Source organism: Callithrix jacchus, chromosome 5, assembly GCF_049354715.1.
Source record: "Callithrix jacchus isolate 240 chromosome 5, calJac240_pri, whole genome shotgun sequence".
NCBI lineage: Eukaryota > Metazoa > Chordata > Mammalia > Primates > Cebidae > Callithrix > Callithrix jacchus.
This window is the reverse complement of record NC_133506.1, coordinates 138,294,034-138,316,956: the sequence shown is the minus strand read 5'-3', so window position 1 is coordinate 138,316,956 and position 22,923 is coordinate 138,294,034. Positions and strand designations below refer to the sequence as shown.

The 22,923-nt window shown below is 53.9% G+C and overlaps 1 protein-coding gene across 5 annotated transcripts in view; it reads left to right on the top strand.

The window, feature by feature from the left end:
- RAB40B (RAB40B, member RAS oncogene family) overlaps positions 1–20,309 on the top strand; it is a 43,959-nt gene extending 23,650 nt beyond the window's left edge. For 2 of the 5 annotated variants that reach the window (XM_035302252.3, XM_078375057.1), the window contains exons 2-7: positions 10,358–10,418; positions 12,757–12,953; positions 16,424–16,484; positions 17,756–17,833; positions 18,685–18,907; positions 19,257–20,309. In XM_035302252.3, the coding sequence (XP_035158143.1) occupies positions 12,808–12,953; positions 16,424–16,484; positions 17,756–17,833; positions 18,685–18,907; positions 19,257–19,528 (780 nt within the window). In that variant the 5' untranslated portion in view covers positions 10,358–10,418; positions 12,757–12,807 and the 3' untranslated portion in view covers positions 19,529–20,309. Of the gene's footprint in view, positions 1–10,357; positions 10,419–12,756; positions 12,954–16,423; positions 16,485–17,755; positions 17,834–18,563; positions 18,656–18,684; positions 18,908–19,256 lie in introns of all 5 variants that reach the window. The other 3 variants (XM_035302251.3, XM_035302255.3, XM_035302253.3) reach the window with 2 other exon arrangements.
- The last annotated feature ends 2,614 nt before the right edge of the window (positions 20,310–22,923 follow it).

The window sequence follows — 22,923 nt, the reverse complement described above, 5'->3', positions numbered from 1 at the left end:
TCTCATTGCAATTAGCTTTTATGTCGGGCTAAGAACCTGGGACTTGGAAATTCAGCTTTTAGTTCAGGTATTAATTCAGAGATAGCTCAACATTAATTGTTTAAATTAGTAGGCTACTGGCCAGGCGCAGTGACTCATGCTTATAATCCCAGCGTGGGTGGATCATGACGTCAAGAGATCGAGACCATCCTGGCCAACACTGTGAAACCCCATGTCTACTAAAAATACAAAACTTAGCCAATCATGATGGCACATGCCCGTAATCCTAGCTATTCAGGAGGCTGAGGCACGAGAATTGCTTGAACCTGGGAGGTGGAGGTTGCAGTGAGCCAAGATCGCGCAATTACACTTCAGTCTGGGTGACAGAGCAAGACTCCATCTCAAAAAAAAAAAAAAAAAGAAAGAAAGAAACCTCCAAGAGCTCCCTCACCCACCAGCTATGGGAGGGCATGTGAAGTGTCTCCATGGCCCAGGATGTGGCCCTCATCAGACACATACTCTGCCTGGACCCCAGTCTAGAACTTCCAGCCCCCAAAACAGTGATAAGTTTCTATTGTTTGGGAGCTGCCTAGCTGATAGTATTTTGTTTCTTTCACTCTCTAGCTTTCTGTTCTTTTGTCCTGTCCTCTCTTCTCTCCCTCTGTCCCTCTGTCCCTCTCTCCCTTCCTCTTTCTCTCTCTCTCTCTTTCCCTCAGGTGATCCACCTGCCTCAGCCTCCCAAAGTGCTGGGATCACAGGCATGAGCCACCTCGCCCGCCTGGCCAGTTTGTGGCGTTTTTATTATGGCACCCCCCTGGCTAAGGCACTACCTGCCGGGCCCCCTGTTCTGAATTCTGGGGTAAAGGGAGCATGCCATGTATGGGAGCAGAATCGATTTGGGAGAAAGGCTGGAGCACTGCTCTGAAGGAAGCCAGCACTTGGCGGAGACTGCGTCAGACAGGCGGCTGTCACTGTCCTCTCCAAGCTGGTCATTTGCCAGGCAGGTTGGGGGTGTGGGGTGTGCATCAGGGCTGCTGTAATAGGAACTGCCAGTTGAAGAAATCACTGAGTTCAGTTTTGGTCATGATGCTGAATAATGAAATCATTATCATTGAGTTAGATTTTAAGTTCTTGTGAACCGTTAGTGAAGTTCAGGATGTGGAGGTCATTGTACTTCGCTTTGGGAAGATGTGAAAATGCATCCTTTGTAACTTTTCCCAGTCTGAGGGGTCAGATGTTCTCTCTCTGTCTCTCCAGTCATTGTGCTTTGTGGGTTTTCTATCAGACATTTTGGTGCAAACAGAAAAATGAACTCAAAATAGCTGAAGCAAAGGAGAATGTACTGGCTCACATAGCTGGCAGGTGGAGGGTGGGTGTGGTTTCAGGCATGGCTGGATCCTGGTGTCTGCACGATACCATCAGGATTCTCTCCGTATTGTTCTTTCTCCCTGCACACACCCTGTTCCTGCTTTCTTCTGCGATAGGTTAATTTTCAGGTCTGTTCTTTCTGCCTGGTCTGGAAATTGGCCAGCAGCAACTCCAAACTATACAAACACTGCAAGTTTTGATGCCGAAGTGGCAGGTAACAAGGAGGCCCTCTCCCCTTCAGTCAGTCCTTGCCCAAGTGTTTTTGGGTCGTTTCTTTCTCTTTTCTTTTCTTTTGAGACAAAATTTCACTCTTTTTTGCCCAGGCTGGAGTATAATGGCAGGATCTTGGCTCACTGCAACCTCCGCCTCCCGTATTCAAGTGATTCTCCTGCCTCAGCCTTCCGAGTAGCTGGGATTATAGGTGCCTGCCATCATGCCAGGCTAATTTTTGTATTTTTAATAGAGACAGGGTTTCACCCTGTTGGTCAGGCTGGTCTCGAACTCCTGACTTCAGGTGATTGTCTGCCTCAGCCTCCCATAGTGCTGGGATTATAGGCGTGAGCCCCGCAGCTGGCCAGGTTGTTGCTTTGTCTAGTTTCTTCAGTAGTGATGGTTGTTATCTATAGGACTCCACGGCCATGACTTGAAACAGAACCTCACAATCACAAAATAAGAAAGATCTTGGACATTGAAAACAATAATTTCAAAGAAGGGATAAAAAAATTGAGTTGACATCCCAGGATGCTGAGAAAAACAGAGAAAGATGTAAAGTTAGACAAGAAAGGAAGCAGTCTCAGGAGACCCAATGTCTGATTCATCGTATCCCAGAAGGAGAGAACAAATTATCCAAGAAAGCTCCCAAAATTGAGATTTGTGTCTCCATGTTGAAAGGCCCGTGGAGTGGTCAGCCTGGCCACGAAGAGATCATGGCAAGGCCCACGAGGCGTACGGCTTCAGAGAAGCCCTCCACGCCCCTCCACACCCACCGTGAGGGAGCAGCAGACTGCGTTCAGAGGATCCAGAGTGAGCTTGGCGGCCAATCTCACAGGGAGCTCTGGAACGACGGGGACATTTTTAAGGAAAGAGGATCTTCTCCCTCAGTTGCATCCCTGTTCAAACACAATGCAGAGTGAGGAAGCCTAAAGAAGTTTTCAGACGTGCAAAGTCTCAAAAACGACCTCCTCCCATGTACCTTTCTCCGGAATCACAAAGATGAAGTAAGCTAAGAGAAGGAAAGATGGAATCCAGCAGTAAGGGGTGGGCCCCCAGGGCGCCTGTCCTCTGAGGCCAGGTGGGAGCAGGACACAAGCTCTGGGAAGATGCCCCAGGAAAGAGAAACTCCGGAATGTTGGCAAGTACTGAGAGTGGATTTAAATTGTATGATGAATTAGGAATCAGTGCAGAGAAAACTCAGCAAATAAACATGAGGCAATTTTTTTTTTTTTTTTGAGGCAGAGTCTCACTGTATCACCCAGGCTGGAATGCAGTGGTGCAATCTCAGATCACTGCAACCTCCACCCCCTGGGTTCAAGCAATTCTCCTCCCTCAGCCTCCCGAGTAGCTGAGATTACAGGCGCCCACCCCCACATCCAGCTAATTTTCGTATTTTTAGTAGAGACAGAGTTTCACCATGTTAGCCAGGCCGGTCTTGAACTCCTGACCTCAGATGATCCACCTACCTCAGCCTCCCACAGTGCTGGGATTACAGGCATAGGCCATGGTGTCCAGCAAGATGAGGCAATTTTTAACTTCAGTAAAAACAAAAATTTGTATGTGAAGGAAAAATAAACATTGTATACCATATGGTGGTTCAGCCATGGATGGTGTCTACCTGGTATCTTAGTTCATTTTCTGTTGCTATAATAGAATTCCACAAACTGGGTAATTTAAAAAGTATTATATTTCTTACAGTTCCGGAGGCTGGGAAGTTCAATGTTGAGCAGCTGCATCTGGTGAGGGCCTCCTGCTGCGTCATAACCTGGCAGAGGACATTGTGCCAGCTCAGGTGTCTCTTCCTCTCCTTATAATGCCACCAGTCCCGTCATCAGGGCCCCACCCTGAAGAGCCGGTCTAATCCTAATTACTTCCCAAAGGCCCAGCCTTCAACCAACATATCAACTGGGAGTTTATGTTTCAAACACATGAAATTTAGGAGACACATTCAAACCGTAGCACCTGGTTATGATGATGGAGAACTGAATATTGATCTAGCTTAAAAAGCAACAAAACTGTACAGGGATTGTGTGCGTTAGTTACTGGGGTGGGTGTGTGAATGGCAGAGCCACGGTTTTACCTTCTGTAATACAAAGTCAGTGGATGCCTATGAGTGTTTGTGTTGGAGTTACCGGTGTGGGGTGAGTCAGTGACAGACACTGTGTTTTCACACCTTCTGTAGTGGACAGTCAATGGATGCCTAAAACCAAAAGGCAGGAAGTAGGAATATAAGTATGTTTATAAATTTGGAGGTGGATAGCAGAAGAAATTATTTTAAAGGTTTAAAATGGGGAGGGGGCACAGTGGGAATGGGCCAGGCCTGAGGTCTTGCAGCCTGACAGCACTTGAGACCACGAACATCCTTGACTCTGTGAAAACGAAAGCCAAAGATGATTTTGAAACTTACGGGGCACTTCAAAAGACCTTCAGGATGCTGGGCGCGGCGGCTCACGCCTGTAATCCCAGCACTTTGGGAGGCCAAGGCTGGCGGATCACAAGGTCAAGAGTTCAAGACTAGCCTGGCCAATATGGTGAAACCCCTCTCTAATAAAACTACAAAAATTACAGGTGTGGTGGTGGGCACCTGTAGTCCCAGCTACTTGGGAGGCTGAGTCAGGAGAATCACTTAAACCCAGGAGGCGGAGGTTGCAGTGAGCTGAGATTACATTACTGTTCTCCAGCCTGGGTAACAGAGTGAGACTCCACCTCAAAAAAAAACAAAACAAAACCATCAGGAATTGTCTTACATTTGTGAACATGTTTTAAAGTTGTTTGACCCTCAGCTGGGCATGGTGACTCATGCCTGTAATCCCAGCACTTTGCGAGGCCGAGGCAGAGGCCGAGGCAGGTGGATCATCTGAGGTCAGGAGTTCAAGACCAACCTGACCAACATGGTGAAACCCCATCTCTACTAAAAATACAGAAATTAGCTGGACGTGGTGGTAGGTGCCTGTGCCTAAAATCCCAGCTACTCAGGAGGCTGAAGCACGAGAATTGCTTGAACCCGGGAGGTGGAGGTTGCAGTGAGCCAAGATCACATCACTGCACTCCAGCCTGGGTGACAGATCAAGACTCCGTCTCAAAAAAAAATCGTTTGGCCCTCAAGGACAAAAGGACACTTTCTAAGTCCGAGGAGCCAGCCAAGCTCAGGCAGTGGACTAATCTCCAGAAAGACAAAAATGAGCCTCTCAGCCTGTGGGGGTAAGTGTCCCTTCTGTCTGGAGACAGACATTCAAGGCTGGAGTCTACACGTTCAAAATAGATTCCTGAGTGTGTTCATTCATTGCCTCATGCCTGCCAAGGGAAAATGAATATTTCCAAAATTAACTTTGAGGTTGCTATTATAGAGCAAATACGTCTGTTCTTTTAATTTGCTGTGTGCATTTCATGCACTCTCTGCTCAGTGCTGATGGCTGCAGGTTTTGGCGAGTGATAGTGCCGTCCTCAGAGCTTAGAAGCTTTTTAAAGGACTGAAGAGGTTTTTGGTCACCACTCAAAGCGTAATTTCACAGGGCCTGAAGTTCCTGTGCTGGCACTAGTACAAACATCTGGTTGCGGGCTTCAGAAAATTGTTTTTGTCTCCTTTTACGGTTTTTTAGAGACAGAGTCTCACCCTGTCACCCAGCCTGGAGCGCAGGGGCACGATCATAGCTCACTGGGGTCTCCGACTCCTGGGTAGCTGGGACTGCAGGTAGCACCACCACGACTGGCTAATTTTTTATTTTATTTATTTATTTATTTTTGAGATGGAGTCTTGCTCTGTCACCCAGGCTGGAGTGTAGTGGCTCGATCTCAGCTCACCCAACCTCCACCTTCTGGGTTCAAGCAATTCTCCTGCTTCAGCCTCCTGAGGAGCTGGGATTAGAGGCACACCCCACCACACCCAGCTAATTTTGGTATTTTTAGTAGAGATGGAGTTTCACCGTGTTGGCCAGGCTGGTCTCAAACTCCTGACCTCGTGATCCTCCCACCTCAGCTTCCCAAAGTGCTGGGATAACAGGCATGAGCTACCGCACCTGGCCAATTTTTTAATTTTTTGTAGAGATGATATCTCAACGTGTTGCCTAGGCCAGTCTTGAACTCCTGGTCTCAAGCGATCCTCCCACCTTGACCTCCCAAAGAGCTGGGATTACAGGCAGCCACCATGCCTGCTGAGTATTTTCCTTTCTATAAAAGGATTATTTCCTCCATGCTGACTTGGTCACTTGAGAAAGCCATACGAATATGTTTTGGTTTGAGAGCAATGGAGGCTACGCCCCATCCACCACAGCAGTGAGGTCAAGCTCACGGTGCTAAGATGCTGATGGTAGTGGCCCATCTAGAGTGGCTTCTGTCAGGATGCCGGTGGCAGCAGGGAGGTGTGGCTGGGCCTCCCACTCCACGGGACAGGCAGGAGCTCAGCCCTCCCTGGGTACTGCTGCAGCTTCCCTGCCGCAGCTCCAAACACGGACGTGTCTATGCCCTAGGGGGCCTGGGAAGCCCCCTGCCCCTTGCAGGGTTAGAAGTGGCCTGGGAAGCCCCCTGCCCTTCACGGGGTTAGAAGTGCCTGCCCCCGCTGCCTCGCTCCTCCTCACTCTCTGCGCCCGCTCCAGTCATGGAGCAAGGTTGGGGCCAAGCCCAGGTGCTGTTGCAGACCGCCAAGTGGGTGCACACTTGGGGCAGCCCTGACACACCAGCCCCCCGGGCTCAGCCCCCTCCAGACTTTGGGCGTTGTTGAACATGGGAGGGAAGCCAAGGGGGCTGAGGGTGCCTGTGGGCAGCCCTTGGCACAAACAAGGCTGGGTGCTGTGAATGGCAGAGGGAGGCAGGCTCCTAGGCAGAAAGGGGCAGGTTCCCAGGAGGCAGACGGGCTCCTGGGTGCAAGGGGGCAGGTTCCCAGGGTAGCCACCCCTTGGAGGGGGCCTGGGGCCCGGGCTGCCAGTCCTGCAACTGGAAGGGGAATGTATGGTGCTTTGACTGTCAGAGTGGGGCAGGAGTCCAGGCTTCCTGTGGACCAATCAGCATGCACTTCACACCCGAAGACCATAAAAACCCCAGACTCAGCTGGGGCAGCTCAGACATCCAGATGCTGCAGAGAGCTGCTCTCTCTGCCAAGAGCTGAACACTGGCCAGAATGCCCTGCCTGCAGAGAGCAGCCACCCACCACAGATCTCCTCTGAGCTGTTGTAACATAGTAAAGCTCCTCTTCATCGAGCTCAGCCTCCACTTGTCTACATACCTCATTCTTCCTGGATGCAGGACAATAATTCAGCAGCCATAGAGGTTTCCAGCCAGAAAAGAAACATCCCAAAGGTCCCGTAATAGTGCTCCATCAGTGCCTGTGCCCAGGAGAGAAACAGAGGCAGAGACAGGAAGCTTGCTCAGTGTGCCCGCTGGGCCTGGCAGCAAATGTGTGGCCGGCCCAGGAGAGCCTCGTACTGTGAGGGTCAGAGGCCTGCTTGGCGGGTCTTTCTGAGCCTCATCGACAGAGCAGGTGGCATCTGCAGAGTGGGTGCCTCGGGCATTCTTTTTTTTTTTTTTTTGAGACAGAGTTTTGCTCTTGTTACCCAGGCTGGAGTGCAATGGTATGATCTCGGCTCACCACAACCTCCACCTCCTGGGTTCAGGCAATTCTCCTGCCTCAGCCTCCTGAGTAGCTGGGATTACAGGCACATGCCACCGTGCCCAGCAAATTTTTTGTATTTTTAGTAGAGACGGTGTTTCACCATGTTGACCAGGATGGTCTTGATCTCTTGACCTCGTGATCCACCCGCCTCGGCCTCCCAAAGTGCTGGGATTATAGGCATGAGCCACCGCACCCAGCCACTTCGGGCATTCTTAATGCTGCTGGCATCTTTTGTCCTCTGAATCACTTTCCTTGGATGGGGTGGTGTTTGCTCTGCTGTTGCTTTGTCTGACCTACAAAGTGGCATGATGGCCCGGCTCGTGGACAGAGCATGCAGTTAAACAAGAGACACTGGAGGATGTGGAAAGCCTGGACTCCATGTCGCTGGGTCTCTGGTGGGGACACTGTGGGAAGAGCCTCTGGAGTCTAGGAGGGCCTGGGGGAGGAAGCAGGGGGCAGGTGACAGGCTGGATACAGCCAGCAGCTGGGGACGGAGGGGTGGAGGGAAGGTGCTGCACAGGCGTGCTCAGATCAGGCAGGAGTGGACACACTCACAACTTTATCAGTGGAAGGCAGAGGACATGGGCCCGGAACTTCTGCAACGCCCAGGCCTGCCTGAGGATGTGGACAGCCAGCTGTCAGAGAGAGCAGGAGGCCACCTGCCCCACCTTGGCTGCACCCCTTGCTCTGCCCGACGGGAGACCGGGAACTCAGCATGCTGCCTCCTGGGATACAGGGGGCTTGCAGCCAAGTCCAAGGGGTCTAGACCCTTTGAGGGGGCAGATGCTGCTTGAGAAACGTGGCCCTGCAGCCTCGTGTTTTCAGAGGAGCCTGTTTCTGAGCACTCACTGGTTGCGTCACGGGCTTCTCTGGAAGGAGCTGCAGAGGCTGAGTGCTCCATGATGCTTTCCAGGGTGAGGTCTGGTACCAGCCTTGGAGCCGCTCCTCCCTGTGGCCTCTCAGCAGCTCTCTTCCCTTCAGAATTCTAACGCCCCGTTCAGCCACACGTGTCATCACACAGCGTCTGACCACACCCAAGGGTGATGCCAAGGCTTGTCTCTTCTAGGTTTAGTGCTCTGAGAGATACTCTCAAGTAAATCCTATAAGTGAGATAAATCAAGCAAATCCTCAAAGGCTTGTCATGTCTCGTTCCTAAGCAGTTTGGGTTCCTGTGATTATCCGTGCCGTCGTACCTATTTTTAGGAAGGCGCTGCTCCTACCTGGCATTCTCCAGCCCCTCAACCAAAACCCTCTCTTTCCATGTTCTCAGTAACAGACCTGGCGCTCATTCAGAAGTGCTAGAAGTGAACACAGGAGCTTTTTCTCAAAGAAGCAGAGCATTGGTGTCTGGGGGGATGGGGAAAGATATTTATTTACTTCGGCCAGGCACAGCGGCTCGTGCCTGTAATCCCAGCACTTTGGGAGGCCAAAGTGGGAGGATCGCTTCAGTCAGGTTGGCCAGCCTGGGCGACACAGCAGTACCCTGTCAATTAGCCAGGTGTGCTGGCGTGCCTGTGAGCCCAGGAGGTGGCGCCTGCAGTGAGCTGTGGTCTCACTACTGCACTGAGAGACCCTGTCTCAAAAAGTTTTTTTTAATTGGAGTTTTTTGTGTTTTTTCTTTTTCTGAGGCAGAGTCTCACTCTGTTGCCCAGACTGGAGTGCAGCGGTGCAATCTCAGCTCACTGCAACCTCCACCTCTCAGGTTCAAGCAATTCACCTGCCTCAGCCTCTCAAGTAGCTGGGATTATAGGTGCCAGCCACCATGCCCAGCTAATTTTTGAATTTTTAGTAGAGATGGGGTTTCACCATGTTGACCAGGCTGGTCTCAAACTTCTGACCTCAAGTGATCCACCTGCCTCAGCCTCCCAAAGTGCTGGGATTACAGGCATGAGCCACAGTGCCCAGCCTTTATTATAGTTTTTTATTTTAGAAGAAATGTCCTGGCATGATGGCTCATGCCCACAATGCCGGCACTGGGAGGTTGAACTGGGCAGATCATGTAAACTCAGGAGTTCGAGACCAGCCTGGGCAACATAGTAAAACCCTGTCTCTACAAAAAAATACAGTTAAACAAGACCACAGTGGCACACGCCTGTAGTCTCAGCTACTCAAGAGTCTGAGGTGGAAGGATCACTTGAGTCTGGGCTGTGGAGGCTGTAGTGAGCCTTGATCACGCCACCACTCTCCAGCCTGGACAACAGAGAGAAATCCCCTCTCAAAAAAAATAAAAGAAGAGGCCGGGTGTGGTGGCTCACGCCTATAATCCCAGCACTTTGGAAGGCTGAGGCAGGTGGATCACGAGGTCAAGAGATCGAGACCATCCTGGTCAACGAGGTGAAACCCTGTCTCTACTAAAAATACAAAAATTAGCGTGCCTGTAGTCCCAGCTACTTGGGAGGCTGAGGCAGGAGAATTGCTTGAACCCAGAAGGCGGAGGTTGCGGTGAGCTGAGATTGTGCCATTGCACTCCAGTCTGGGTAACAACAGCGAAACTCCGTCTCCCAAAAAAAAAAAAGAAGAAGAAATGCATTCTCATTTTTTTTTAACTTGACAGAAGGTTCCAGCTGGCCCATAATCTGTGCCCTGGGGGTCCCTGGACGGCCATGCAGACCCCCTCCCTGAGCCTGTACGTACGCAGCTGGCGCACTCACACAGCAAGAGTGGGCATCCCACGCAGTGTCACCCCTGTGCTCACTGCTCTGTCCTAGTGTGGCACTGCGGTCTCAGCGTTTCCAGACCTGCCGCCTTCGCCTTGTTCCCTTGGAAACAGAGCTGAGTCGGAGCTCTGGGGCCTGCAGGCTTGGGGAGGATGTGGGCGGTAGCGACCAGCCCAGACAGGGGCAGCAAACCCACAGGCCTCCAGGTCACGTGTGGGCTCTGCAGTGTCCTTCGGGGAACCCCAGCACCAGGGTGATGGAGCCTGACCCCCACAGAGGCCAAGGCGGCTGAGGACAGGAGAGGCACAGGTTCTCCTGTGCCAGAAGGCCAGGGGGCTCCTCTGCAGGTGGGCACAGACGGGCCCCGTCGAGCCTGGGAAGACGCAGGGAGGGGTTCCATCCACCTGCCTTGTAAACCTGGAAGTTGCACTGCTGAGAAACCCATTTCTCCCCTGGAAGTGAGTGTGTCCTGACTTCCAGCGCCCCGTTCATTATTGGCAGCCTCAGGCTTACGCTGTCTCTAACCCTTCCACAGGCATTGACTACAAGACGACCACCATCCTGCTGGATGGGCGGCGGGTGAAACTGCAGCTCTGGTGAGTATGGAGGAGGCTCGAGCGTCCCACACTCCCAGGAGTAACCCCCCTGGTTGGCACAGCAACCCTGTCGGCATAGCACCCCAGGGAGCACCCCCAGCTGGCATAGCACCCCAGGGGTACCCCCAGCCAGCAAAGCACCCCGGGGAGCACCCCCAGCCAGCAAGGCACCCCAGCGGCACCCCCAGCGAGCAAGGCACCCCGGGGGCACCCCCAGCCAGCAAGGCACCCTGGGGAGCACCCCCAACCAGCAAGGCACCCCGGGGGCACCCCCAGCCAGCAGGGCACCGCAGGGAGCACCCCCAGCCGGCACGGCACCCCGGGGAGCACCCCCAGCCAGGACAGCACCCTGGGGGCACCTCCAGCTGGTACAGCACCCCAGGGAGCACCCTCAGCCAGGATAGCACCCTGGGGGGGCACCCCCAGCTGGCATAGCACCCCGGGGAGCACCCCCAGCTGGCACAGCACCCCGGGGGCATGCCCAGCTGGCACAGCACCCCAGGGAGCACCTCCAGCCAGCACAGCACCCCAGGGAGTACCCCCAGCCGGCACAGTACCCTGGGAGCACCACCAGCTGGCACAGTACCCCAGGGAGCACCCCCAGCCAACACAGTACCCCGGGGAGCACCCCCAGCCAGGATAACACCCTAGGGGGTACCCCCAGCTGCCACAGCACCCCAGGGAGCACCCCCAATGAGGACAGCACCCTGGGGGGCACCCCCAGCCAACACAGCACCCCAGGGAGCACCCCCAGCCGGCACAGCACCCAAGGAGCCACAGCCCCACTGAAGCAGGGCTTTTCTGAAGGAGGCAGTGGTCTGGTTGTCTGGGCCCCCATTATCCAGAGTAGGGGACCCCACAATGGCCATAGCGCTGTGGCCGAGGAAAGGCTTTTGGGGTCAGAACCTGTGGCCTGGTGTTTGTGGGAAGATGCCAGGCAGGGACCAGTGCAGTGTGGTTGAGGCAGCCTGGCATTCCTGGGTCCCCCACACCTCACCCAGCGATGCTACTGCACGCCCAGTAGGAAGCTCAGTGCATTCTGGTGCCAGGGGGGCTGTGATCTGGCCGGCAGGTGGAGGAGCCAGACATGGGAGGTGAGGACTTACTAGCTGGCCAGCCAGGACCATTGGCTCTGCTGTCTCAGATGTGAGAACCCAGCTCCCACCTGGAGGCAAGCCCAGGGCCTCTCCCTCCACAGCTCCTGACTCTGGATGGGGGCTCCTGTAGTTTCTGCTCCATGGAGCAGTGGGGATGCAGGAGGGGGGCTCCTGCTGTACCAGCTCTGTGGGGCAGCAGAGATGCCAGGCTCCTGTGGTTTCTGCTCTAAGGGGTGGTTGGGCTGTGGGAGCTCCTGCTGTACCAGCTTTGTGGGGTGGTTAGGATGGGAGCTTGTGTGGTTTCTGCTCCGTGGGGCAGTGAGGATGGGTGGGCTCCTGTGGTACTTCCTCTTGGGGCTGCCTCGCTCCCGGGCATCCCTCCCCCACTGCTGCCAGCCCTGCGTGACCCTCGCCGGGGCCTCCTGGCTCTTGCTGCCTGCTGGGCTCCTCCCAAGCCACATACGCCTCCAGTTTCAGGACCTTCTCTGAACAGTACCCCCACCCTGCCCTGTCCAGCATGGCCAGTCCCAGAGAGCCTTTCTCCACAATGTCCCCAAGCACCGTGGCCCTTCTGGCTGCAGGGATTTGGGCCTCCTGCCCGGCCAAGCCCCCACTCCTCCAGGGCCATGCCCTCTCTGGGCAGCCGTTGGGGTCGACATCAGCCCCCATCCCACGCCACCCTCCACCAGCTGGGCATCTGCTGTCCCCTCTCGGCCCTGAGTCCTGCAGGCCCTGAGCTTTGTTCTCAGGTCTCCTCTCCCTCCCCAAGACCACACGTTCCTTCAGTCCCCCAGCCATCAGAAGGCCCAACTCAGCCCCATGCCTGTCCCGAGCTCGTTACTCTCATCTGCCTGGCATCAGGGCTGGCTCGCACCATCCCTAACTCCAGCCAGGCCCTGGCTGTTCACGTTATCAAACGCCTCCCTGAACCCCACTGATCAGAAGAGTCACCCTCAGCACTTTTCTCTCTGTCACCTCCGGGGTGAGAGGCCAGGGGGCTCCTGCCAGTGACCAATCACCCCAGGCCCAGAAGGACCCTGACTGCTCACATTTAGCACAGGTGTCAACTCTGTCCACACTGTCCCCTGAGACACTCACACTCCACCTTCCAGCTCCGTCCACACTGTCCCCTGAGACTCACACTCCACCTTCCAGCTCCATCCACACTGTCCCCTGAGACACACTCCACCTTCCAGCTCCGTCCACACTGTCCCCTGAGACACTCACACTCCACCTTCCAGCTCCGTCCACACTGTCCTCTGAGCACGGTCACATCTGCACGTGGATTCCAGATGCGATCCTTCCTGATGCCCATAGCTGGGTCTCCTGCCTGGCTGCACCTATCCTCGCCTCCCTGTACCCTGCCCCCCGCTGGAGGTGGTGGTGTGCTCTGCTCTGCTCCTTCAGGGCTGTGCAGGAGGCCGGCACATTGTCCCAGGTGAGAGGGAGTGCTCCCACTTCACACCAGGCTGTGCCACACTCTTTCTGCATGTGCTGGCCCTTTGGCCTCCCTGAGAAGCTGGCAGGTCACCTGGCCTGCTGCGGCCTCCACCTTGAGCTTTTGGGCAGCTCCCCCTGTGTGCAAAGCCTGACCACCTGAGGTCCTGCTGAGGCTTGAATTCTGCATCAATATGCTTCTCATGAAAAGAGGCACCCACTCCCAGGCTTCAGCAGTGGCCAGTGTCTATGGGCCTTCTGGAGCCCCAGGCCCTTCTGTCTGGTGCTGAGGGTGGTACTGCCCACAGGTGCTTGTAACAAAAACAGCAACACCATGCCGTGGCCCACTGTGCAACTGTGAGGCCGTGTCTCGAGTGTGTGCAGGGCCAGCCCCCGACCCACCGGGGAATCTCCCAGCCATGTGGGTATGTTGATGGCACCTGCAGACTCCGGGAAACAGAGCTGGCTGCCTCCGAGGCCACCTCCACTGAGACTGATCCGTGGGGAGTGCGCTTTCCATGCTCATTTCTTTCCCTTTTTTGAGCCAGAGTCTGGCTCTGTCACCCAGGCTGGAGTGCAGTGGCAGGATCTCAGCTCACTGTGACCTCTACCTCCCGGGTTCAAGCAATTTTCCTGCCTCAGCCTCCTGAGTAGCTGAGACTACAGGAGCATAGCACCACGCATGGCTGATTTTTCTATTTTTAGTAGACACGGGGTCTCACTATGTTGGCCAGGCTGGTCTCCAACTCCTGACCTTGGGTGATCCACCCGCCTTGGCCTCCCAAAGCGCTGGTATTATGGGGGTGATCCACCTGCCTCGGCCTCCCAAAACCCTGGGATTATGGGGGTGATCTGGCCTCCTCGGCCTCCCAAAGCGCTGGGATAATGGGGGTAATCAGCCCACCTCGGCCTCCCAAAGCGCTGGGATTATGGGGGTGATCTGGCCTCAGCCTCCCAAAGCGCTTGGATTATGGGGGTGATCCGCCTGCTTCGGCCTCCCAAAGCGCTGGGGTTATGGGGGTGATCCGCCTGCCTTGGCCTCCCAAAGCGCTGGGATTGTGGGGGTGATCAGCCTCCTCGGCCTCCCAAAGCACTGGGATTATGGGGTGATCTGGCCTCCTCGGCCTCACAAAGTGCTGGGATTATGGGGGTGATCCAGCCTCCTCTGCCTCCCAAAGCGCTGGGATAATGGGGGTAATCAGCCCACCTCGGCCTCCCAAAGCGCTGGGATTATGGGGGTGATCTGGCCTCAGCCTCCCAAAGCGCTTGGATTATGGGGGTGATCCGCCTGCTTCGGCCTCCCAAAGCGCTGGGGTTATGGGGGTGATCCGCCTGCCTTGGCCTCCCAAAGCGCTGGGATTGTGGGGGTGATCAGCCTCCTCGGCCTCCCAAAGCACTGGGATTATGGGGTGATCTGGCCTCCTCGGCCTCACAAAGTGCTGGGATTATGGGGTGATCTGGCCTCCTCGGCCTCACAAAGCACTGGGATTATGGGGTGATCTGGCCTCCTCGGCCTCCCAGAGCACTGGGATTATGGGGTGATCTGGCCTCCTCGGCCTCACAAAGCGCTGGGGTTATGGGGGTGGTCTGGCCTCCTCGGCCTCCTAAAGCACTGGGGTTAGGGGGGTGATCTGGCCTCCCAAAGCGCTGGGATTATGGGGGTGATCTGGCCTCGGCCTCCCAAAGCGCTGGGATTATGGGGGTGATCCGGCCTCCTCGGCCTCCCAAAGCACTGGGATTATGGGGGTGATCTGGCCTCGGCCTCCCAAAGCGCTGGGGTTATGAGAGTGATCCAGCCTCCTCTGCCTCCCAAAGTACTGGGAGTATGGGGGTGATCGGCCTCCTCAGCCTCCCAAAGCGCTGTGGTTATGGGGGTGATCCGCCCGCCTCGGCCTTCCAAAGCACTGGGATTATGGGGGTGATCCACCCGCCTCGGCCTCCCAAAGAGCTGGGATTATGGGGGTGATCTGGCCTCAGCCTCCCAAAGTGCTGGGATTATGGGGGTTATCTGGCCTCCTCGGCCTCCCAGAGTGCTGGGGTTATTGGGGTGATCTGGCCACCTCGGCCTCCCAAAGCGCTGGGGTTATGGGGGTGATCCGCCCGCCTCGGCCTCCCAAAGCACTGGGGTTATGGGGGTGATCCATCCACCTCGGCTTCCCAAAGAGCTGGGATTATGGAGGTGATCTGGCCTCCTCAGCCTCCCAAAGTGCTGGGATTATGGGGGTTATCTGGCCTCCTCGGCCTCCCAAAGCGCTGGGGTTATGGGAGTGATCTGGCCTCCTCGGCCTCCCAAAGCGCTGGGATTAGCGGGGTGATCTGGCCTCCTCGGCCTCCCAGAGCGCTGGGATTATGGGGGTGATCTGGCCTCCTTGGCCTCCCAAAGCGCCGGGGTTATGGGGGTGATCTGCCCGCCTTGGCCTCCCAAAGCGCTGGGATTATGAGAGTGCTCTGGCCTCCTCGGCCTCCCAATGCGCTGGGATATGGGGGTGATCCACCCGCCTCAGCCTCCCAAAGCACTGGGATTATGGGGTGAGCCACAGCACCCAGTCTTTCATTTGTTTCTTGGAGCTCCGTTCTGGTCTCTCTGGGTCCCAGTGCCTGCTGTGTGTGCCATCACCTAAGAACTAAGCCCTGCCCTCAGCCCACGCCAGTCAGTTCCCTGTATTCCTTCCCACCCTTTAGAGCACATCTGAAGGGCTGACTCGTGTGAGCTGTTACAGTCTAACCAGAAGAACAAGTATCCCACTGACCTCTCTCCCCTGGTATAGACCCACACTCATTTCTACATAGCTTTATCCCCAAATCCAACTAATTTTTAAAACTCTATATTGAATATATTTAAATGTCTGAGAATTCTGTTAAAACCATCGCACCATCACTGTTTTTTCTAGTTTGACTTTTTAAGTGACAGAGAAGAGCATGAGCCTGGAAGGACATGCCGACACCTGGATCACATCAGGGATGTGGGACAGTTTTGTTACCTGGACCACATCGGGGGTGTGACGCAGTTTTGTTGCCCTGACCATGTCGGGGGCGTGGCACAGTTTTCTTGGCCAGACCACGTCAGGGGCGTGGCACAGTTTTGTTGCCTGGACCACGTCAGGACATGGCAGTTTTTTTTACCCGGACCACATCAGGGACGTGGGACAGTTTTGTTACCCAGACCACGTCGGGGGCATGGCACAGTTTTGTTAACTGGACCACAGCAGGGACGTGGGACAGTTTTGTTACCCAGACCACGTCGGGGGCATGGCACAGTTTTGTTAACTGGACCACATCAGGGACGTGGGACAGTTTTGTTACCCGGATCACACTGGGGGCATGGGACAGTTATGTTGGGGGTCTGCACAGCAGCATGGTGGCCACTGACCAGCGGCTGTGCGGTGCATTTGCCGTGGTTCTGAAGTTCGAGAACCAGTTGTCAGGAAGAAGCACTGATTTCTTCTTAATGGTCTCCAACATCTTTTCCAGGGATACTTCGGGGCAGGGAAGATTTTGCACCATATTCCGCTCCTACTCTCGGGGTGCACAGGTAACGCAGCATCCCCTGAGCTGGGAGCTCAAACCGACTTTGAATAACATTTACAATGCTTAACTAACCATCCTTTAATGGATAATTGGAGGATAAGGCATTTAAGCTTAAGTATAAATTGGTGCCAAGAGTCTAAAAACATGGGCCGGGCGCGGTAGCTCATGCCTGTAATCCCAGCACTTTGGGAGGCCAAGGCGGGCGGATCACGAGGTCAGGAGATCAAGACCATCCTGGCCAACATGGTGAAACCCCGTCTTTACTAAAAATACAAAACAATTATCTGAGCATGGTGGTGCATGCCTGTAGTCCCAGCCATTTGGGAGGCTGAGGCAGGAGAATTGCTTGAACCCAGGAGGCAGAGATTGCATTGAGCCAAGATCGCACCACTGCACTCCAGCCTGAGCAACAGTGGGAGACTCTGTCTCAAAACAAACAGGTCCTGTAGAGTGGTTGGTTGCTTGAAAGCCTTCGTCAGCATTAGGGATGTAAGCCTGCATTTAGTGTGCGTGCACATACACAGTCTATGTGCAGGTATGTACATGTGTCTGTGCATGAGTGCATGTGTGTGTAATGTGTATGTGTGTGCTTCCTGTATATGTGTGTGTGAACATGAGCTGTATGTGTGTGCACTGTGCATGTGTGTCTGTGCATGAGTGCCTGCGTATATGTGTGTACACAATGTGTGTGCAGGTACTTGCACTGTGCATGAGTGCCTGTGTGTGATGTGTATGTGTGTGCTTCCCTGTATATATGCATGAATGTGAACACATGAACTGTGTATGTGTGCACTGTGCATGCGTGCCTCTGTGCATACGTGTGTGCAGATATGTGCACTGTGCATGCATGCATCTGTGCATGAATGTGTGTGTGTTCAACATGTGTGCAGATACATGCACTGTATGTGCATATGTGCATCCGTGCCTTCGTGTGTGCACTGTGTGTGTGTGTGCAGGTGTATGCATGCAGGCTATCCAGGTGGCTGGGGCCGCACTCCTTGAGAGGCGGTGATTACTGTGGTGCCCTTGCATCCTGTGTTCCTGGAGTGGCCCATGGGTGTGAGTTCTAGTCCGCAGCTCACCTTGACAATTGAGGCTTTATCACTGAGCTTATGAAATATCATTGGAAATAATCGTAAAACTGCTATGTTCGGTTGATAAATCTCGTGTTAACGTGAGGAAAGTGGTTATTGAGCTGGTTGTATATTTGCCTGCGTGGCCGCGGCTGTGCCTGCGTCTGTATTCTGTGTGCTGAACCCGTGGTCTCTCCCCTAGGGTGTGATCCTGGTCTATGACATTGCGAACCGCTGGTCTTTCGACGGGATTGATCGATGGATCAAGGAGATCGATGAGGTATGTCATAGCAATGCCACCGTCCAAGGTCCCTGTGGGCTTGGGAGGATGTCAGATGAGGAATCAGGGTCAGGACCTGCAGGGCTCATGGGTCCCCATGGAGTACAGGCCGGGCACTGGATGGGGCTACAGCAGCGAGGAGGGTGCCTCACTTCCGCACAGCCCTGGATTTGACCGGGCTCATGACGTGAGTACAGCCAGAGACTCACCGAGGCACAGGAGGCTAGCCCAGATGAAACAAGCGCCCGTGACGTGGCTCCGCTTTGCGTGGAGTCAGGACCCACGGGCAGCCTGCTCCACTCCCTGCTGTGGTCAGGCTGGGCTGACAAGCAGTGACCGGGGCTTGTGGCTGGGGACACACAGACCAGCCCACCTGGCAATGGCGATGTGGCATGGTCAGTACCAACCCCACTGTGTGAGTGTCTCGAGGCTGCTATAACTAATGACCACAGGCCAGTGTCCTGAACAACAGAAACGCATTCTCCCGCCGTTCTGGAGGCCAGAGCCCAAAACCAAGGTGTTGACAGGACCGATTCCCCCAGCAGCCTCGTCCAGCCACCCTGGGCCCCCCCTGGCCTGTGCTGCCCTGCTCCAGTCTCTGCCTTTGCATCACATGGCCTCCTCCGTGTGTGCATGTGTATGTGTGCCAGTCGTTAATTGAGGGCCTGCCCTAATTCAGCGTGGCTGCACCATAACTATTTACATCTGCAAAGACTGTCTTTGCACACAGGGTCCCATGCTGAGGTTCTGGGTGGAAGTGAACATGTGGAGGTTCCTCGACCCAGGGCACCCACGTTGCAGTGACAGCAAAGTCTCACTCAGGTAACCCTTGCCTTTCTCCTGCCCGCTAGCACGCTCCCGGAGTCCCCAAGATCCTGGTGGGGAACCGCCTGCACCTGGCGTTTAAGCGGCAGGTGCCCACAGAGCAGGCCCAGGCCTACGCTGAGCGCCTGGGCGTGACCTTCTTTGAGGTCAGCCCTCTGTGCAATTTCAACATCACGGAGTCATTCACGGAGCTGGCCAGGATCGTGCTGCTGCGGCATGGGATGGACCGGCTCTGGCGGCCGAGCAAGGGTAGGCCCAGGGCGATTCCGGGTGCCCCTGCCCTCCAGATGCTGGGCTGGTTCTGCGGCCCCCTGGGCAAGTATCTGCCTCCTGGGACCCGTCTCAAGGCCACTGTGTCCTTTCTCAGAGCTAGGCGTTTGAGAGAAGTCATTACTGCAGCTCTGTCAGAAAGCTTATGCAGGAACTGCTGGAATCTGTACATGGGCAGAGGTGACATCGAGGCAGGGTTTGCTGCATTTACAAGCCAGGGCCATGGGTGTCCGAGTCTCTGGAAGGTGGGAGGACAGGTGTGGGCACCACCCTCGTTCCAGCCCCAGCAGGCACGTGCACTAGGTGTGGTTTTCTTTTCTCTCCCAAGTGCTGAGTTTGCAAGACCTCTGCTGCCGGGCAGTCGTGTCCTGCACGCCAGTGCACCTGGTGGACAAGCTGCCGTTGCCCATCACCTTAAGAAGCCACCTCAAGTCCTTCTCCATGGCCAATGGCCTGAACGCCAGGATGATGCACGGACGGTCTTACTCCCTCACTGCCAGCTCCACCCACAAAAGGAGCAGCCTCCACAAAGTGAAGCTAATCCGCCCACCCCAGAGCCCACCCAAACACTGCACCAGAAACAGCTGCAAAATTTCGTGAGGAAGGCTCTACACTGAGCACGGCGCAGTCTAGCCAGGAGAAACTCAGTGCCACACAGGCAGCTGGTGGAGGCATCTTGGATTCCGGTGGTTTCTCTCTGTGAATGTCACTGCTTGGGAGCGTGTACGGTGCCTCCTGGGCAGTGGAGACATACTACACTGTCAGACTTGGGATTTCCACGTGGGTGTGCATGAAGCTTGCTTTAGACGTGTGTGTATAAAGGGAAAATTAGTGCTCTGCTCAACTCTCGGTAACATGAAATGTCGAATGTTACTTACACGATGATTGTGCTGCAACTTTTTCTTTAAAATAACTGCTTTTGTGACAGCGTAATATTCGAGTGGTTCGAATTTGAGAGGCAATGGTGGTGAGAATTGAGAGCCATCGATATTACAAGAGGGGTCTTTTTGTAAAACTCCTTTTTAATGTCAAAGCACCAATTTATAAAACGCTGCAGATGTAGGGGTCACGTGCAACCGAACTGTCCAGTCTGTGTTTCCGGATTTGATAACGTTTTTGCTAGTTATTTACTACATTTTGGGATTAATAAGTGATTTATATGCATATTTTTCTGTGAATCTACCTTTTTTTGTATGAGATGTTCTACAAGTTATGAAGCTAAGGGAAGAAAATGCCGAAGATACCTCTAGTTACATTGAACATTTTAGCCAACATCATTTCAGCAGGCCAAGGAAAAGCTGCTTCAGTAAGGAAAGAAGTGAAAACACTTATTTAAGAAAATATTTCTCAACAATAAAATGTATAGTTGTTTCTCTCTTGGTAGAGTTGGTGGCCGGTTCTTTTGAATTTTGTGTATTTATTTACTTATTTATTTTTGAGACGGAATTTCGCTCTTGTCACCCAGGCTGGAGTGCGATGGAGCAATCTCGGCTTACTGCAACCTCCGCCTCCCAGGTTCAAGGGATTCTCCTGCCTCAGCCTCCCAGTAGCTGGGACTGCAAGTGCCTGTTACTATGCCCAGCTAGTTTTTGTATTTTTAGTACAGATGGAGTTTCACCATGTTGGCCAGGCTGGTCTTGACCTCCTGGCCTCGTGATCCACCCGCCTTGGTCTCCCAAAGTGCTCGGATTACAGGTGTGAGCCACTGCGCCCTGCTGAATTTTGTGTGTTTATTATAGGCCTTCACTGCACCACTGCCTGGTGTAGACATCACATATCAGAGCCAGTAACAAGTAACTTTGGCAACAAGGCTGAATCCTTGAACTGTGTCACCTGTTGAGAAAGGATTCCAGGCCAGGTGCGGTGGCTCATGCCTGTAATCCCAGTACTTTGGGAGGCTGAGGTGGGCGGATCACGAGGTCAAGAGATAGAGACCATCCTGGCCAACATGGTGAAATCCCGTCTCTACTAAAAATACAAAAATTACCCAGGCGTGGTGGTGCGTGCCTGTAGTCCCAGCTACTTGGGAGACTGAGGCAGGAGAATCGCTTGAACCCGGAAGGGGGAGGCTGTGGTGAGCAGAGATTGAATCACTGCACTCCAGCCTGGCTACAGAGCAAGACTCCGTCTCAAAAAAAAAAAAAAAAATATATATATATATATATATATATATATACACACACACACAAAAATTAGCTGGGTGTGGTGGCATTTGCCTGTAATTCGAGCTACCTGGGAGGCTGAGGCAGGAGAATTGTTTGAGCCTGGGAGAAGGAGGTTACAGTGAACTGAGATTATGACACTGCACTGCAGCTTGGGCAACAGAGTGAGACCTTGTCAAAAAAAGAGAAAGGATTTCTTTTCCAGAACAGAAGTACAGCGGAGGAGAGGGAAGTCTTAGAAGGCGGCACTCAGGCATGTGTCTGATAAAATACCTGAGCCTCGGCCAGGAGCTCTGAGGGGCCGTCGGGGATTCCCCACGGAGATGCAGCTCTATCCCCGACTGCCTGCCTCAGAGCAGGGCTGACCGCAAGACCTCCAGGGCCAGTCCCCTCCCTGTCACGCTGTTCAACACTCCTCTGTGGCTTGAGGTTACAAATGAGGGATTAAACAAACAAAAAAAACATGAAGTGAGAAAATGCCCAGATGTTCCTAGTTCCTGCTGATGATCTGCATATTCTTAGAAACTTTTTTTTTTTTTTTTTTTTTTTTTTGAGACAGAGTTTCACTCTTGTTACCCAGGCTGGAGTGCAATGGCACGATCTCGGCTCACCGCAACCTCTGCCTCCTGGGTTCAGGCAATTCTCCTGCCTCAGCCTCCTGAGTAGCCGGGATTACAGGCACGCGCCACCATGCCCAGCTAATTTTTTGTATTTTAGTAGAGACGGGGTTTCACCATGTTGACCAGGATGGTCTCGATCTCTCGACCTCGTGATCCACCCGCCTCGGCCTCCCAAAGTGCTGGGATTACAGGCTTGAGCCACCTCGCCCGGCTATTCTTAGAAAGTTAAGGGATCTGGCCGGGCGTTGTGGTGCACACCTGTAATCCCAGCACTTGGGAGGGCGAGGCGAGCAGATCACCAGAGCTCAGGAGCTCGAGACCAGCCTGGCCAACATGGTGAAACCCCATCTATAATAGAATTACAAAAATTAGCTGGGCATGGTGGCGTGTGCCTGTAATCCCAGCTACTCGGAAGGCTGAGGAAGGAGAATCACTGGAACCTGGAAGGCAGAGGTTGCAGGGAGCTGAGATTGTGCCATTGCACTCCAGCCTGGGCAACAAGAGTGAAACTCCATCTCAAAAATTAAAAAAAAAAAAAAAAAAAAAAAAAAAATTTAAGGGACCCTAGAAAGAATCAGGGACAATGCCTGTATTCAGAAATGGCAGAACTGAGGCCCAGACAGGAGACTGGTCCCTGCAGGTGGGGCCAGGCTTGGGGGTGTCTGGGCACAGCAGCTACAGGGACAAAGTCCACGGGGAGGCAGGGACGTGGCCTGTGGACAGAAGTGAACCGGAGACAGTGCCTCAGGAAGCGTGGCCAGCCTTGTGCAGACACACTGCCGGGATCTTTGCATCCATCTCACCACAGGTGGAAGTGAGGACGTCAGGGCCGACCTCCCAGCTGCAAACACAAGGATGCTGAGGCTCAAGGAAAGGAAAGTCCACCTAGAAGAAACTCCAGCAGGGGCCTCTTCTTCTGCTCCTGGCTCGGGGCGGTGGATGGTAAGGAAATGGATCCCCTGGTCACAACATTAAACCTGGCCAAACGCATATTTTTCTCTTTGTTTCTCTTGTTTTTTAATTGACAGGCTCCTCAGGACTACCAATAATGTACTAGAAGGAATAAAATAAAGTTTCCCGGTGGGCAAGGTAGCTCATGCCTATAATCTCAGCACTTTGGGAGGCCAAGGTGGGCAGATCACCTGAGGTTGGGAGTTCGAGACCAGCCTGGCCAAGATGGAGAAACCCCGTCTCTACTAAAAATACAAAATTA